The 18,853-nt window shown below is 41.3% G+C and overlaps 1 protein-coding gene across 3 annotated transcripts in view; it reads right to left on the bottom strand.

Annotated features, from left to right (window-relative positions):
- Positions 1-5,470: 5,470 nt before the first annotated feature.
- LOC134539221 (sushi, von Willebrand factor type A, EGF and pentraxin domain-containing protein 1) overlaps positions 5,471-18,853 on the bottom strand; it is a 104,265-nt gene continuing 90,882 nt past the window's right edge. For all 3 annotated transcript variants that reach the window (XM_063381010.1, XM_063381011.1, XM_063381012.1), the window contains 6 exons: positions 18,242-18,401; positions 16,568-16,719; positions 15,736-15,909; positions 14,447-14,626; positions 12,381-12,551; positions 5,471-12,217 (listed from right to left, as the gene is read on the bottom strand). In XM_063381010.1, coding sequence (XP_063237080.1) covers positions 12,003-12,217; positions 12,381-12,551; positions 14,447-14,626; positions 15,736-15,909; positions 16,568-16,719; positions 18,242-18,401 — 1,052 coding nt within the window. In that variant the 3' untranslated portion in view covers positions 5,471-12,002. The remainder of the gene's footprint in view (positions 12,218-12,380; positions 12,552-14,446; positions 14,627-15,735; positions 15,910-16,567; positions 16,720-18,241; positions 18,402-18,853) is intronic.

Raw genomic sequence — 18,853 nt, 5'->3', positions numbered from 1 at the left:
TTCCTGTAACCAGCAAGGAGGAAGTTGGTGGGTCGTTATAATCAATAAATAAAAACTACACTATTAACTTGATCTATAGTTTCCCTGTTTTATTTGCCCTGATGAATTATCTTGTTCCATTATTTTAACATACATAAGGTTTTACATAACAAGTTTCAATGATTACAAAAGAAAAACGAAAAGGGGGCCGGCCCGTACTTACGGAGAACAATTTACATTCGTAGTTTGAAATATAAACATTTGCATTATGAGTTTCACACCCAAAGTTGGATGGATCCGATGATTACATTGATAATTAGTTCTATTTGTTTTACATTTTCTTGAGAAAAACACTGGTCGCTGGTGGGTTGGTCATCCGGTTAAGATAGTTCGTAGCTATGTAAGGGGGAAATGTTGAATTTACATTACCACCCGGGGTCTTCAAACGATCACGTCGGGTAGTAGAAGCGTTTCTTCGAATGTGACCCACGGAACAGAAAGGGGGGGGGGGTGGCCACGAGATGAGAGCAATCAATCTCTCCCCGTCATCGAACCCTGTCTGCAACAGTCCAAATCAAAACTGATTAGAACTGGTATACAGGCAGTCTATGGGGCAGAAAATGCCCAAACAAATTTAAGGAAAAAAAAAGGGGGTTCGCGAATTATCACTCACCAAAACAGGGGAGTTGCCCAGCACGCTGCCATCGTGGAGTCAGCCAGGATCTGGAGCTCGCGAATTGCGCGGCAGGACGCGGATTATTTCTTCATTATTAAATTTAAAAGAGAAAAATTTCTAAGGCAAATAACTAAACTATGCAGACAGACTAATCTACTAGAATGGACTTGAGGGATAGCATCCCTTATACAAAGCGACTACATAGTCGTTAGCGGTCGGATGAAGTCTTGCCGATTCGCCGATACTCGATGGAGATCTGTCTGCACACGCGACGCAAGTTGATCTGTGTCGCGGGACACGGCGTCTCGTAATTAAAAGTGCCCACCGGCTCTAACAGGTGGAAGGGGGGGTGTCTGGCCCGCCGAAAAATACCGAACTTGCCCGAATGCGGGCGGAGAAAAAAAACTCTAGCAGGAGTCTTGAAGTTGGCCACACTGGGCGACCGTAAAGAACTCTGTCGGAGGAGGCTGAGTTGAAAAGAATCGACTCGCGCCTGGCATCCATATAACTCAAGGGAGAGCGGTGCTGCTCTCTGGTGCCCTAGAGGGTAGGCAAGCGGAGAAGTTTGCGACTTGGTCGCTAGATAGTGCTTGCTGTCAGTTCTGGCGCCTTCGTTTTTGCGGGTAGACCTTGAGAACGGTCACCGGTGTCCAGGGGGTTACGACCGGTCATTGGTCTTACTTGGAACTGAGAAGGGGGAGGGGAGGGTAACATGCAACGACGCTGAGAACAAGCGTCCCTTCGTGGCTGCAGAGGAGCGAACACAATACTAATACGTGATGAAAACAGCCAATCTCAGCTCGTCTCTGCGAACTGGTCGCCTGCAAGCGACAGGCTTGTCTATGCAGTTAGGGGCACGAAGAGAAATGATATTACAGGCTTGAGGCGTGACTGAAGGCGGGGGAAATGGTAAGCTGTCTGCTAGTCAGGGATTAGGCCAGCAGAATATCCGATACGCCGATGGGAAAGGGGCTCCAGAGCACTGAGACAAAGTTTAACTCAGAGGAGTACACCAGCCTAACAAATTAAAATCACACTATAGTAGAGCAAATAAAATTTCCACACCAAAAATTTAAAATCATAATAAAAATTTAAAATATATCGTGTCGAATTTACTACTTAACGGCACAGGTTCTAGAGTAAATATTATTAGCTCTTAGAAGATTTTAAATGCTAAAGAGTATATAGAGTGTGGCTTTTAGAGGCCATAGTGTTACTCATAGAGACTTTTTGATTTTAACATTGGCTCATAGAAGCTCTTAGGGTGGTATTCATATTAATGTCTTGAGCGATTTCTTGAGACCATCTTGGTGAAGACGGTCTTGTTTCTCAAGATGACGATTTACAACTCCATATTTATTAGAGACTCTAGAGTGGCTCTTAGGAATGCTATAGTGGTTCTTCGGGACTTTTAAAGGCTTTAGCGAGACTTTTAGAGGCTCTATAGCGACTCTTGGTGATTCTGTATTGGATTTCAAACGATCTAAGTTGACATCGTACCTCCTCTTTATTTAAACAAAAACCCGGGTCAGAGCCCTGTCCGGGGCACAATATTCCAGCCATGGCCCTGGTAGTGCCACCACTCGTCACTAGATGGCAGTTGTAAATATAAAGAGACAATGTATTATAGTTATGTTATATTGATATCGTACCTCCGTGGGCAGTCAAGCCCGGTCCCCAACCCGCCAGCACCAGCCCCCGCTGGCGGAACGCACCCTCACACCCCTCCTCCGCGCAGTCACCATCACTAGTCAGTCTTCGCCTGCGCGCGACCAAGGACGGAAGTGTAACCCTGTGAGACCCTGGGAGACGTGAGACCGCGAGACATGAGACGCGAGTAGTGATATATGTGAGTGTTTTTCGGACACGAACTCCGCACCACCGGCGAGCCTAGTGAGCTGCACAGGGGCTGACGACCCACACCCACCGTGGCCTAGCTGCAAGCTAGCCTGGCGCCCATCCGGGCCGAACAGTATACCAGCCGACTTCCCTACTAGGCTCACCCGCTAACGCAGCCTCCATTACCGGGACGACGGCAATATATGTTATTATTGTAAATATATATGAAGATTATTAAGTGTGTATTGTAAATTTGTTTTGTAGACTTGTAAATAATATTGTAAATGCAAAAGATCCAAAGGGATAGGAATATGTAAAATTATAATACAAATGATTGTAGAAGAAACGTGTATAAATTGTGCGGGCTAACAAGCCTAGACAGCCAATCTGGGAGAAGAAATGCCATCATAAGCTCTCCTCTCTCCCAGCCAATGATTGTAGAAGAAACGTGTATAAATTGTGCGGGCTAACAAGCCTAGACAGCCAATCTGGGAGAAGAAATGCCATCATAAGCTCTCCTCTCTCCCAGCCAATCTGGGAGAATAAATTCCAACACAGCAAACAGTGGAATTATTGGAATACCTCTCTCTCCCTCTCTCTCCTTCTCCTCAGCTAGCGACTCCTAGTGAGACCGCGGGCTTCCTTCTCTCTCTCTCATCCTACCTCTCTCTGCCTACCCATCCACTAGCGACTCATTGTGAGACCGCGGGAAATCCTCTGCTAGCGACTCTTCGTGAGACCGCGGGCATCCCCTCTCTCCTACTACAATCCTTTCTGCTAGCGACTCTTCGTGAGACCACGGGCATTCCTCTCTCCTGCTCCCAGACTCTCTGCTAGCGACTCCTTGCGAGACCGCGGGCACCTTCCTTGTCAGCACGTCCTCGGTCAGCTGCACTGGGCCGAATGGTCCACTCCCGCCTCAGAGTGTGAGGCTGTTCTACCCAAGAGCTGGCGCCGGGCAAACATCACGACTACCGAACGACCGAGCGACGTCCACCCCGTCTCCACATCTCCACCAGAGACGATGCCGCGACAAAGTATCTCTTAGATACTCTGTATTTGTTCTATGAGGCTCTTAAATGCTCTTAAAAGAACTATAGTATGTAGCTTTTAAGGCACTAATAGGCCCTAAAATGACTCTTAATAGCACTTAATTGGGTTTTTGAGACTCCAGATGCTTTAAAAGTACTAGAATGGTCCTTAAAGGTGGTAGAGTGTCTCTTAGAAGCTCTTGAGCTGCTCTTGTTTTTCTAGAGTAGGTATTTAAGGCTCTAGAATGGCCTATAGAAGCTCAAGATTTGCTCTTAGAGGCACATATATGCTATAGAGTGTCTCTTGGAGGCTCTAGATATTCCAGAATGTCTCTTAGAGGCTTTTAAAGACTGTCGATTTTTCCTTTGTGGTCTTATAGTTTCTAGAGTGATACTTGGTGATTCTAAAATTGAATTTCAAATGCCCTAATTATCTTGGAGACTCTATATGGCTTTATGAGGCTCTAAGATGCTCTTAAAAGCGTTAAAGCAGTTTTTACAGTCTCTTAGTTGGCTATTATATGCTAATAAAGACTTTATATATGTTCTTAGAGGCTTAAGAGTGAGCCTTAGAGGCCCTGCAGTTTCTCTCAGTATCTATAGTGGTACTTAGAGTCTCTTTGAGGCTCCAAAGTGGTGGTTGGATGCTCTATGGTTGCTCTTAGTTGCTCTATGTTGCTATTAGAGACTCTGCAGTGGCTCTTATAATATCTAGAGTGGCTCTTAAATGAGATAGAATGGATCTTAGAGCTCTTAGCTCTGGCTCTTGAAACACACAACTTACAACTGTCATAACTAATAACCACATAACTGAGAAACACACAATGCCAAACGTCGTAACTTAGAAACAAACAACTTATAACAGGCATAATTTAGACAATTCTATCTTGTGTGTTTCTGAGTTATGTGTTTCTAAGTTGTGAGCGCATACCTTAGTCATGCACTGCAACTACCATTGTAGACTCCTCTCCACGAGACATAATATGCTTAAAGTATAGGTATTTATTTAGGTTCTGCGAACCTGAACATCTTTCGTTTCAACTAGACATGCCCAGCCTCAAAACATGCTATTCGATGTAAAGTGCGTCGGCATCCCGGGGCCTACATCAGAAGTAACCTCCTTCTTTGGATCTGAGTCCACTACTCACTGTGTCAGGTCGACGTCGCGACCCCTCACCGCTCCTGCTTCGTACCGCGAGCCCATGCACGGGCAATTTAACATTCACTCCCACTGCTCCACAACAGTTGCACGCATTTTCGACTTGTGCACCATCATTAGAGACCTGAAAAATTCGCGGATTCATTTCGCGATAGGCTAGAATTCAAATACGTTTTCATTTTTTCTGCTTCAGTTATTGGGCCTCAGTTTATCTCAAGGAATCTGGGTCAATGAAAAACCCTTCAACAAAGGAAGTCTCAAATCACAAGCATCCCAGTTAACAGGTGTCACGAGTCAGTAGCCAATGAGCAGGTGTAATTTGCCCAAGTACGTATAGGATCGTGGAGCCTATCCTAGAGGTCAATGAAGCCGCGAATGTTTCCAGTCCTTAACCATTATCATACGTAAGTCGGTTTTCAATTAAATTCATGTACGCCAACTTCAACCCCGCCACATACATGCATACATAGGCCACACTCACAGATATAATCAAAATACCGCATTAATATAGCACGTTAATTAATTTTCTTCTCCAGAAAAAACAGCTAATGCCACAGTTATTATGTTCGGTAAAGTCTTGTAAGACACGATCCCACTGTGTCTGGCTGATCACGCAAGGGTGGCAACTATCTGGCAACAGTTCGAGCAAATAAGCCTAAAAACCTTATTTAGTTTCACAGTTTTTTTGTCATTGTTGTCAATTTTGTCTTTGAAATTTCACTATTATTGAACTTTAAAAGGAGGCTATAAAAATTGTTTATTTTACAGGTTTAAAAAAAAATACAATTTTTAACATTGGTATACTTTATTTCGTTAAGAAATATTGAGCTAAACAAATGGAAATTCATACCTGTATGCACCACAATTTTATAATTGTTACTGATATTTTTTTTAGCACAAAGCATTTGCAATTTATGATTTCAACACATATGTTTATAAAAAGTATACATAACATGTTTCACTATCTGAGACCTATCACAAATAATTACATAAATATTTTACAACATATGACATAGCACCAAACAAAACACATGAGCATGAGAACAATTCTCTCAGTGGGTCTTAATACTATTTTCACTGAAGGCTTTATACAGGAGTCAGCACTGGGCAAGAGGAAGATAGATGAAACAAGCAGTGCTAAATAAATCAAGTCCTACTAAGTAATGGATATGGTCATAGTCCACGAAAGCAGAAAATTACTTTAATATAATCTTTTGTGAGATTCCAAAATTCAAACAATAAATAAATATAATAAAATTCAAAAACAAGTATTACTTAAAAAATTCTGTGAATAACTTTACTTACTTAGGAAGAGTAAGTGTACAAGTCCAACATTATTTTTTTTTGCTCAAGTCAAAAAAGAACACAATATGTAGTACAACGGCTGAGGTGAAGACTAAGTAAATATTATTGTATTTTAACTGAGCATAACAAAAAAAAAATTTTTTTTCCTGTAGCAACACATGACTAAATAATGTGTGAACTGTAAACAGGACAGTAAAAAAAAATCTATCTCTGAAGTGAAAAATATTCTTGTTCACACGGAGTTGGGAACTGTCTGGAGACGAGGTGCCGTGACACAGTTGAAGTCACTTTCTACCTCACCATCGCCATGTTGTGACGCCCAAGACTTTTGCGGAGAATGTGCCTGACAACGCCTCGGGATGGTCAATAAGCAGGCATCTGAATTCCTGCCGTTAAACATAGTCCCTTCTCTAAAACACAGTTCTTTAAAATTGTTCCCACGAACAGGGCCGGTTAAAAGGTAAATTGGCGCCCTAGGCGAAAACCTTAATTCCCCCCCAACCAGTCGGACACACAAAAAAAATTTTTCATAAGATTTTGTCAACAATCAAATGTAAGCAGGCTTGTGTTTTTTTTTTTTACTTTTTTACTTATTACAAATCATAAACAGGTCACCGTGGACTTTAAATAATTACTAATATCAATATAAACATTCCAAACTGTTACCAAAAATCCATTTCCATCTAGTTTCAATAATCGTTAAACATATTATATGAGCTGTTATGTGTCGTGCTGCGCCGCCCCCAGCTACTTGGCGCCCTGGGCGGTTGCCTAGTTCGCCTGTGTGGACGCGCCGTCCCTGCCCACGAAGGAAACGCCACTCTCCAGCCAATGTCTCGGGAAGCGCCACGAACATGGCACGGAGCGCCAAGTGGCAGCCGAGTGGTAGGAGGCTTCGCGGAGTGTCCAGGCAGTAATGTGAGCGTTAGTGGTGTGACGAATGTCAGTTTTCAGGTTTTCGCGAATGAGAGTGCGAATGCGAATATTCAGTTTTCGAATCCTGGGTTGACACTAATTGTTGGCGCCGCGACTGACGCTCGCCCTAGCGTTTGCCGTCGGTACTACCGGTGAAGCCACCGCCCTTTTATTTAAAAATAAGAACAAAGTAACTTTTTTTGTTCTTTAAGAAGTTGATTATTTAATGCGCTAAAAGGTAAAATAATGTTAAAGTATTAGCAAAAATGTTTAAATAAATATTTTTTTAGTTATACTTTAAAAAGTTGATTATTTAAAACACTAACATTAAAAATAATTTGTAAGTAAATACTGGTAAAAGTTTAAGAAAATAATATGTTTGTGTTTGTTTAAATTATATATATATATTTTTCTAATATAAAAAAAGATTATTTATGATACTAAGCCTGACAATTTTTTACCTATTACATAATGTTAACGTAAAGGCTGATAAAAGATATAATTGTAATGTTTACTAAGTGAAAAAACTTAAGTAATTTTTCTTAGAAAGAAATAAGAAAACATATTTAATAAAAATGCTAAACATATTTAATAAATAATGGTAAGCAAATAATTTTTTGTCTTATTTAATATAATTTTCAGATTAAAAATTAATAATTTTCCTCTTATATTCATATTCGCATGAATTTTGCTGATGCAAATGTCAAGAAATACGTGAATAATCGTTACATCACTAACTAGCACGCATGACCACCCCTGCTTGTTCAGCATATCTTCATCTTCAAGGAAGAGGAACTAAGTTCTGAATGTTGTGCAGGAAGCCTTCAGCGAAAATTTTAGTTGATTGGGGAACGTCTAAACGTACAAATTGGGTTTTACACTTGCAGTTATTTACAGTAATGTTAAATTCACTAACAATATTGCTAACATCGTTTACAACAAAATACTGCTCTTCGTTGATAAACAGTTTGTGCGTATCTTACCGTCTCTAGCGGGTGAAACAGCTGGCAACAGCTATGGCATGCTCGACACATATTATTGTTTTGGTTGGCAGCATCGCGTCTATCGAGTTGGAAGACGATAATTGGTCGGAAATAAAAATTAAAAAAAATCCCTAATCAAACATAAATTATTTGTTCAATCAATGAACTTCCTATTTCTAGCTGCAGTTGAATTAGGCTTAAATGAAATGGGAAGTAAAGTCACCTTACTTCAAACAAAACACGCTCAAAATTGTTACGTGTTAAAGTTTGTTAGGTGTTCAATAATCCATGAGTAGGTACTGTTTCACCAAAACTTCTCTCATTTTTAAGTACATACACAATAAAAGTTAAGTCGATTTAGTTACACATTACTACCTGATTATGCTCATAAATTAATTACAACAAAAAAATAAAAAGTTATGTATAATTGTGATAAATATCTAAAAGAGAAAATTATACATTAGAGATAGTTAACATTTCCTTGATTTTTCCATTTGATTTTCCTTAGTCACTGTGTTATAATATACAACAGAGCGCAATTTACAAAAGTTTATTGAGCAGCGGAAAGTCATCAAAAAATCATTTTAACATTGCTGAATCATTGTCAATCAGTTGCACTTGCAATAATTATTCAAAACAACAGTGAAATGTGAAGATATTTTGTGTTTACTTCTAAAGACATGAAGCTATGGAGTATTAAAATTACATGAAAATTACATTTTCAAGTAATGAAGAACATATTGCTACATTGTTCTAGTAACATATGCTATCTAGTAAATCTTAACGTTGTAATACCACTGGTAATTTTATGTAACTAATAATATTAAAGGATGCAGGCAATAAGCATTACCAGCCTATGACAAGTAAAAGCCAGTTATTTGTATAAATGTTTGGGTCCAGCCCTTTATAACTAGGGTATCAAATGTTGTACATTTTAAGATAAAATATAAAAATGTCACATTTATTTGTTCTAAGATATGTTGACAAGGATTGAATTATACTGTCTTCATTAGAATTTACTAACGATTATTTATCAGATGGTGTGGTTTATTTAAATTTCAACACATCATTTAATATATAATTGCAAACTGAGTGTGATGCTATAAACCACATTAATTATTAGTTTATAGGTATGCTTGTGTAGCTTAAAATATATGCATACTCATTTTGAAAGCACAAATTACTTTTAATATGTGTAAAAGTCACTGCCTTTAAAGTAATAATTTTAAACTTGAACTATCTTTAACATATAATACAGATTATAAAGACAATGTTGATTAGTTGTATGTTAGAGTAAACCAACACAAACAATAACTTTACACTTACATCGAACTAAATGAGCAGCATTAAAAAATAGCTTATCACAATCCCACACATTTGGCACATGTTTAATGAAACAAATAATTCAACACATAAATTTATTTAATGTTCAATACGCTGACAAGTAAATCAGTAATTTTTAAAGCCGAAACTAGTTGTTCTAAGGGCACTAATGTTTTTCGCTTGGTTTTCTGAGTTTATTGTGCTGCTGCTAAAATTTTAAAAAATATTTGTTTCTGCGTCTATATCATGGCAGCTACCCTGAACTAGTTCACCAGCTACATGAAACTCAAATTTGTAACATTAAAGTTAAGTCAGCCCATATGTATGGAAAAATTCAATTACTTTGCTATGACATTTGGTAAGAAATAAGTACTTAGATAAACAGAAAGGAAAAACCTTCACAAACTTCCTTGATATGATCTTACTATAATATAAAGAGCTTAAATTCTTCATCAATTACATAATTACTTAAAAACCTTAATTGCACTATTCTCACTATGCGTTACTGAAAGATAATTCAACTATTTAACATGCTAAATCATGAAAAAAATATAAAATGACTGACAAATATAGAGAGAAAAAATCCTATAGGTCCTCAATTATTTATATTTTCTGTATTACAAATGTTTACAATTGGATTAATTTACCAAAATATTAAATACACTGATCACTATATCAATAGAACAAAATGTTATCATATTTAAAAAGACTTTTTAACGATTTTATAAAAAATTATATGTTGTTAGAAAATTAATAAAATTATTTGTTTTATTTTTATCGCAAATAACATTTGCTCTTGCGGGATCTTTAAAGGAACTCTAAAGCTTGCGTCGTGACCTTATGCTAAACCCAGACACGCTACATAAGGAAACTGTTATGGCACTGTCTATTCACGGTAAAACTATTTTTACATTCTTGACCTTGGAACACATATTAGTCGTAAATTTTTGATGAAAGTGATTTAAACTTTCAAAACATTATTCTGGTGGTATTTCAAACAAGTTGAGTCGAAAGGTAAGTAGGGGAATGTGTATTGAGAAAGGGGAAGCAGGAAAAAGAGACGGAAAGCTAAAGTGCGAAAGAGGGAAGAGAAACATATTATTTTAAGAATTCATTCTATGTTAAGGAGCAGAATATTGGGTTATAAAATTTTATGTCGCTTGAGTAAAATAATTTGCACTGTTCTGTTATCTAAAACTGCTTGAAAGTCAGTGAAAACCAGTTTCGTACTCGTGTTCAGTTAAGACTGCCCATTCCGCAACCAATACTTTCATGTAGAGGGAAAAACATGTCAAACAATTAGCCTCGCGGAAAGGTAATCAAATACTGTCTTCTTTGAGAAACATTAACTTTGTGGACGCCGCCTCTCGGAATCGGCTCATTCGTGTGCCAAATGTTAGTAACTGCTCGGAAAACAATCATCGAGCTACGCTCCAACGAGCGATAGTAAATTTGTTCAGTTATGGATCGAGAATGCAGACACATCGTCACACGAACATGTCCAAGTCGTTAATGAGACGAGGCCCACTCTCAAGACAACCGGACATTAACTCAATAAAATTCTTTGGACATACACCATTGCAGTTTTGCACTGTTTGTAATGGGGGAAAAAAAATTCAAGAATGCAAAAATAAAGAAACTCTGGACAAAACAGCGAACATATGGACCCAACGATGAATCTAAACAGAAGTATTACAGACAACACACGGACAACACCGACAAACGCTGTAGGTTTCCTGTGACAAAACAGTTGCAACGTTCCTGGAGCTTGTCATCTGCTCCCGTCATCAGCCTGTTCGAGCTTGATGATGGGAACTGGCGTCGCAAATCTTTTATCACATGAAGCTTTCTGTTTTCGTCGACGCTGTCGTTGTGTCGTCGTCATGTTGGCCATAATAACTGGTTATTTCCATCATTGGGTCCATCTGTTGGCTGCGTTGTCCAGGGCTTCTTATTTTTGCATTCTTGAATTTTTTTCCATGGCAAACAGTGCAAAACTGCAATAACGTATGTCCAAAGAATTGTATTAAATCAAAATACCCAATTGAATGAATGAATCATTTAAAGATAAAACCAGGCATTAGTTGTGCTATCAATAGACCCATGTGTTTCGTGGATTCTTTTAACGTCAGTCTCGGCTATGTAGAAGACTCTAATAGGTCCATTTTTGGCTCCAAGATAATATAGCAAACTGGCTTGTCTTAAGTTATAAACCACATGCCGCGATGAACCATAATAAACCCACTTAGCCTTAGTGAGAAACGATGTAATATTCAATATCTTTTCTCAGTGAAAGGCAGTAGCCAAGAACTTAATTCCATTAGTTCGAGTATTCATAGGATTATCAAGAGATAAGTATGGGCTTTGTGACATTTTGCTGTCTGGACCAAAAGATTAAGTGATATGTGGTGAAAAGTGGACCCGAGAAAAGGTACTGAACTAATCACGTGCAGTCATCATAAGTGAGAATTTCTTCTAACAGCGCCGATCACCGTTTAATTTAAATGGCACTGACTAAAGTATTCAGAGGGTTGTAAAAAGACAAGCTGCCGAATGTGTGAAATTTTAGAGTTCCTTGCCGTGAAACTTAAGGAGTTGTCCTGGTTGAGAAGATTCCAGTTCCTAGTCATAAATCTCGGGGTAACCTTCCAATCCCTGGTAGCGGAATTTGTGAAACGTTCCAGTTGCTGGTGAAAAGTTGCCAGGTTTGCGGTCAGAGGAGATGAACGTGCTCCCAGTGCCTGGTCGTGCGACTCGCCAGAGCGCGATGGACTCCTCGCTGGCGGGGGTTATTACCGGGCGGCGCCCGGGGCCCGGGGCGCGGCCTGGCAGGTCGGGATGGCGTTGGACCACTTGCCGTTGCGCAGGCAGCGCAGCATGGGCGCACCCCTCAGCTCCAGCCCCTCGTCGCACGTGAACGTGATGGTCTCGCCGATCTTGTAGTAGAACTTGACGGCCGACATGCGGCCGCTGATGGCGGTCCCCGGGTACGAGCACGCCTGCACGCCTGCACGCCACACACACACACCACTTACATCTCAACACGAACGCATGAAGGAACATCCAAATTTATATATATATGTGCTTTGACCAATGTTCCACACAAAGAGCCGTCGATGGAACATGACGCGGGGACGTGGTGACGCGGGGAGACGGAGCAGGACACTCACACTTGGGCACCATGCCGGACCAGCGGCCGTTCTCCTGGCACGCGATGATGGGCTGGCCCTCCATCATGAACTCCGGGTTGCAGTTGAACTGGATGACGTCGCCCGCCTTGTAGGGCCCGCTGCCCTGGATGTAGCCGTTCTCCGGCACGGCGGGCGGGTCGCAACGCACCTCTGCAACCACGTCGTCACGACCCGGCTGCTTGCTCTCCAACTCTCTACTTCTATTGGTGGCAATGATGGGTTCTGATGGATTAGTTATCTATTTATGGTAAAACTAATGTTATATTCTTGCCCTCGGAACAAATATTAGTAAATTTTTGAGGCAAGTGATTTTAATTTTCAAAACACTACTCCAGTGGTCTTTCGAACAAGTTGTCAAAAGTGAAATAGGGGGAGAGGTAGAGAGCAAAAGAGACGGAGGGAGAGCTAGAGGGAAGAAGAAAATGTATTATCTTAAAAAAAATCATTTTATGTTAAGTAGCAAAATATATTGTTGTAAAATCTTATGCTTTCATCAAGACTGCCCCTCTTGCAACCAGTACTTTCATGTAGTGGGACAGGGGGGATATAAACACTTTTTCAATTGTTTGCTTTCAAATTCTTTACTTTTATTGGTGGTAATGATTTTGATAATTTTTTTTAGGATTTATCCTCCCATCCACCCTCTGCATAAGCTCCACGCCATTAAAAACAATAAAATTCTGTGAGTTTACAAGTAATTTTTGAGAAACTACTTGCAAAAATATTCTCTAGTAAATATATATGGTACCTACAGCATAAACAATACGATATATTCCTGTAGTACAGCTCTTTTATGTGAACAAGCAAGTATTATTACAATCCTCCAATTCATGGAAAATTTGGAGTTGCAGCATAAGTGCTGTGTGTCCCGCGACAACATTTGACTTGTGGCATTTCAGTAAAATAGTTTGTCAACAAGTTTTTTCAAAAAACCTTTCCTTGTTCAATTCTACTGACAGTCAATTTGACTTGGCATTTTAGTGCATGATTATAACATGGTCCAATGTTCATTTGCTGAGAAAAATGTAAGATTATAGAAACCAGTAACCTTAACTCTGTGCTCACGTTCCTTCCAAGCTCCCAATGCGGGGACTGCAATAAATCAGAGCTGACAGGAACCACGTGACTGTTCCCGCAACACGCGGAACTGTTATAATCTATGGTCTAGAATATTCTGTGGCAAATATCGCACTGTTGCCAGCAAAGAATTATAGGCTCTGCAACATGGTAGCTCTATTAAGGCCCGTCTACATTTGCAATGTCCTAAACTGTGTCCGACCGACACTGTACGCTGATTGAGCGACATCCTGGGTGGTTGGGGCGATGGTCCGAACATCCCTGGGCCAAATACATTGGTCATCTTGAACTTTTTGTCCCAGACTGTATCCTTTGATATCGTCATATAAGAAGAACAACCATGATATTTGCTGTTCCTGGTTCCTGTTAAAAAAAAAAAAAATTGGTTATCTGTAAAGTCGGTTTACGGACGATAGTTTAACGTGACGTCATAAAACACTGATGAAATGATTGCATACTTTTATGAATAAAATTGAATCATTTTATTTTAATAATAAAAGAATAAATACTTGAAATTATACTAGTAATCAGATTTTTAAAATGCAAGAATAATTAACCTTTGTTGCCGAACTTTTCACTTCACTTTATAAACAGTCGACGAAACAGTTCACATGTAGATGACTTGTAATTAATTTTAAAAACCGGCGATTAGCTATAAAGTTTAAATATAATTATGAACAAGTTTTCATATAAATAACCTGTAATCAAATATCTATCATCAATTATATGAATCACCATAATTTTTTAGTCAATTGTAACATAACCTATTATTACTGCACTCACCGAAAGCGTAACGGGACTCAGCGTAACGGAACAATGAGCGTAACGGGACACAGCGTAACGGAACAATGTGCGTAACGGGACACTTTTTCGTGCGTTCAGACAGCGTTCATCGATTTATTAGACGTTGTCACGTCAAAAGGTAAACAGAAAACAAGGGACAGCGGTGGTAAGGGTAAGAAGCATACCCTGGCAGACGGGCAGCGGCGACGCCCAGTCCCCGGACTGCAGGCACACCGCCTCGTGAGGGCCCCGCAGGCCGTGCCCCGGCGCGCAGCTGAAGGCCACACGGCCGCCCACCTCGCGGCTCAGGATGGACACCCGCAGGTGAGGGTCCGTCAGGTTCACGAAGTCAGCGCACTCGATGCCTGCACACACGCCACCTACCTCAACATGCCGTCCCCTCCGGGAGCTTCTTCTGTGAATCCATAGATATGACGATACATTAATCCACAGATATAACGATACATGAATCCTGAATCCACAGATATAACGATACATGAATCCACAGATAAAACGATAAATGAATCCACAGATATAACGATAAATGAATGAATACACAGATATAACGATAAATGAATCCACAGATATAACGATAACGATACATGAATACACAGATATCGTGACACATGAACGCAAGATAATTTACATCAATGCCCGTCTAATGCAATGCACACAAATTGGCTTTATTTTAAGTGGTAGCAACAATCAACGCAAATACGCAAATAGGAATGTACCAGTAACTAGTGTCTCCAAGAGTCAGCTGACACATTCAAACGCACATGGTTACAAAAAATTAACATAAAAGTTGGTATTTAAACATAAAACATAACCGAGGTCTCCCGATTACTTTACATTTAGATGCTAGGCTACACATTATTAAATAGTTATGCGCTCTATTTCTTATTTTTAATATACGCATCTGACAGGCATATGAAAAACATAGCGATGTTTCAACGAGTGAGATTTAAACAAAACACCGATTCCAACCTGACGGTGTAACATTTGTTGATTCACATCTTTATTTAAAAAAAAATGTTAAGTGGTTTCCTCAACACTAAAATTTTATTTCGAGTCAAAATAATTACGTGAAGAAAGTAAAACCACAGATTGTTATTTACTATTCAGCTGTGAATGTCGGATGAAGCCTAAGATGTACATCGAGTTCTGTACCTGCCCGAAACACGCCCGAATATTCACCTTCGGCCAACCTCGGGTTTATTTATATATATATTTATATTTCTCTGTTTATTTTAATGTAGCTATACTAACCTAACTAACCGTTCATAAGTGTTTTAATGTGTTTAAATGTAGCTAATCTAACCGACCACTTTTAATATTTGAATTCATTGTTTCCTGCGCAAGAATAAAACAAATCCGCGAGGTTGGCCGAAGGTGAATATTCGGGCGTGTTCGGGCAGGGACGGAACTCGATGGACATGCTAGGCTTCTGGAATGTCGGTGTGATGGCACTAACTCTCGCAGACGGGCGCCGGGGCGCTCCAGTTGCCGGACGGCAGGCAGGTGACCTCGGCGGCGCCGATGAGCGAGTTGCCGTTGGCGCAGGACAGCAGCACGCGCGCGTTCATCTTGGTGCTGGCGGAGTTGGTGCTGAGGCCGCGGCGCGCGGGCAGCTCCGGGCAGTGCACGGCTGCGGGCAGCACACTCACAGCTGCACTCGCCGCCAGGGGTGGCTCCGGGTAGGGATCTTCAGGCAGCTTAATGCAGCTCGAGGCTGCTTAAGGCAGCTCAAGACGGCTCGAGGCGGCTCAAAGTGGCTTGAGATGGCTTAAGGCGGCTGAAGGATTGCTTGAGGCACTTCAAGGCTGCTTAAGGCAGCTTGAGGTGGCTCAAAGTGGCTCGAGGCGGCTCGAGGCGGCTCAAGGCGGCTCAAAGTGGCTTGAGATGGCTCAAAGTGGCTTGATATGGCTTAAGGCAGCTGAATGATTGCTTGAGGCGCCTCAAGACAGCTTGATGAGGTTAAAAGCGGCTTGAGGCAGATTAAGGCGGCTCGAGGCGGCTCAAAGTGGCTTGAGATGCCTTAAGGCGGCTGAAGGATTGCTTGAGGCACTTCAAGGCTGCTTAAGGCAGCTTGAGGTGGCTCCAAGTGGCTCGAGGCGGCTCGAGGCGGCTCAAGGCGGCTCAAAGTGGCTTGAGATGGCTCAAAGTGGCTTGATATGGCTTAAGGCGGCTGAAGTATTGCTTAAAGCAGCTCAAGGCTGCTTAAGGCAGTTTGAGGATGTTCAAAGTGGCTCAATGAGGCTCAAAGCGGCTCGAGGCGGCTCGAGGCGGCTGGAGGCTTGGCTCACCCTTGACGACGATCTCGACGGAGTGCGTGTGCCGGGTGGGCGTGACGCAGGTGAAGAGGCCCGAGTCGTCGCGGCTGGCGTGGAAGACGCTGAGGCGGTACTCCAGCTGCGGGTCGCGGCCCGGGTCCGTGGTCCAGCCCTCGGGGTACTTCCTGCGCATGCGCACACCGCCCGCTCCGAGCTGACTAGCAACACGTGGCTTCACTACTGCGATGTAGCCGACATCTGTTGGTGTGAAGCCTTCTTTTCACAGACGAGAGAGCCAAAACTCGAAGTTTCCCGAAGTTCATGCTCGCTTTTTTTCTCCGTATCTTTAATGTAGCTGTCCTAATCAAATCAACCGTCCACAATGTTTTAAAGTATTTACAATGTAGCTAACCTAACCTAATTGACCATTAGTATCCTTTTATCAACACCGCCATATTTATTTACAATTAACAAAAAAAAAACCCGAAGATGCACGATCAGGCGTTTTGCTCTCTCGTCTGTGAAAAGAAGGTTTCCCATCTGTTGGTAGTGTTAGTAAATAACTACACCATCTACCAAATGACTATCCCAAGATAAATTCTTTAATTTTTAATTCTACCCACGATACATTTTATTTACATTAATTTCTATCTGACGTTTTATAAGTAATAGCAATAACTATTTTTTTAAAGCAAGAATTACATACACATGAGCAGTGTCATATCGCGACAATTAGGCTACATGGCTAAGGGTTTGCATGAACGCACCAATGAAAGCTTGCACACACGCAATCAAATAACTTATGTACGCATAACGAGCTAAACGAAGATATTCTCTCATCGCTTGCTATTTCAGGGAGTTTTCTGTACATTCATCAAGATAGCTCTCTTGCATTATATTTTATTTTATATTTTTAATGAAAATTATTCAACAACATTTAAAATAAATATTTTATAATAGCAGTAAAAATATAATGATTATAGTTGGTTCGTGTTCTCGTCATTGGTGTCACGTCAACAGCTTCCTATAGTTCACAAATCTTTTACCCAGACACTGACTGGAGTATTTGACACTTGCGTGATGTTTCCCCAGTGTAAAATACGAGAAGCCCAAGATGTCCATCAAGTTCTGTCCCTGCCCGAACACGCCCGAATATTCACCTTCGGCCAACCTCGGGATTTGTTTTATTTTTGTGCAGGAAAAATGAATTCAAATATTAAAAGTGGTCGGTTAGGTTAGCTACATTAAAACGCTTTAAATACACTATGGACGGTTAGTTAGGTTAGTACAGCCACATTAAAATAAACAGAGAAATATAAATATATATATAAATAAACCCGAGGTTGGCCGAAGGTGGATATTCGGGCGTGTTCGGGCAGGGACAGAACTTGATGTACATCTTAGGCTTCCCCCTCCCCTACATTATTTCCCTTCTTTATCCCTTATTCGTCGTTCCTGCTCCCTCCCTTTTCACAAGCTCCGCCCAAGTGACCGCCATCTGCGATCGGGTTCTGCGCACATTGGCCATGGTGTTGTTCCAGGCGAATTCAAAAACTGATACTAAAGTACTTGATACTTGAATAGTGTACTCGTTTGCAGTACTGGATGCAGGCGTGTATCAGTTGCAAAGTAGCAGGTTGATACTCGGCAACCCACCTCTACGTGTGAACTGCAGAGAGGCAATGACGAGAAGGCGAGCGGACGCACCTGTAGTTGTGGCTGACGACCCACTTGGGCGAGCCGAAGCGCCGCACCCACAGGCACTCCATGTGCAGGATGGTGCCCGGGTACACCACCAGGCGGCCGTCGTTGCTCTGCGCGATGGGGCCCAGCTGGTGGCGGAACAGGATCGTGGGCGGCTTCTCTACTGTGTGGACGGAACCAGGCGTCTGCACCGGCGCACTCTCACGCTCTCACACTATCACTAGAGACCAGGAAAATTCGCGAGTTCAGTGACCTCCAGGATGGACTCCAATATCCTCTACACACTCGGGCAAATGCCAACTGTTCATTGGCTGCTGACTTGTGAGTCGTCTCGACTGGGTGGCCTGTGATTCCACACTTCTACGAGTGAGGGCTCTCTAATTAGGCCCTCAGTCCTCCAGATTAACAGTGGACCAATGGCAGAAGCCGCACTAAGGTGTAATTATTTGAATTTTAGCATAACAAGAAATGAACCCGCGAATTTTTCAGGTCTCTAACTATCACTCCCCCGCACTCAACTAATAATTCTCTCACATTCACCTTCTCACCTGATCACACTCTCACACACTAACTTTCGCACTATCACTCTCTCCCAATCATACTTTCACTCACTCA

Source organism: Bacillus rossius, chromosome 15, assembly GCF_032445375.1.
Source record: "Bacillus rossius redtenbacheri isolate Brsri chromosome 15, Brsri_v3, whole genome shotgun sequence".
NCBI classification, from domain to species: Eukaryota; Metazoa; Arthropoda; class Insecta; order Phasmatodea; family Bacillidae; genus Bacillus; species Bacillus rossius.
Note: the sequence above shows the minus strand (reverse complement) of the source record. Positions and strands in the feature narration are given on the sequence as shown.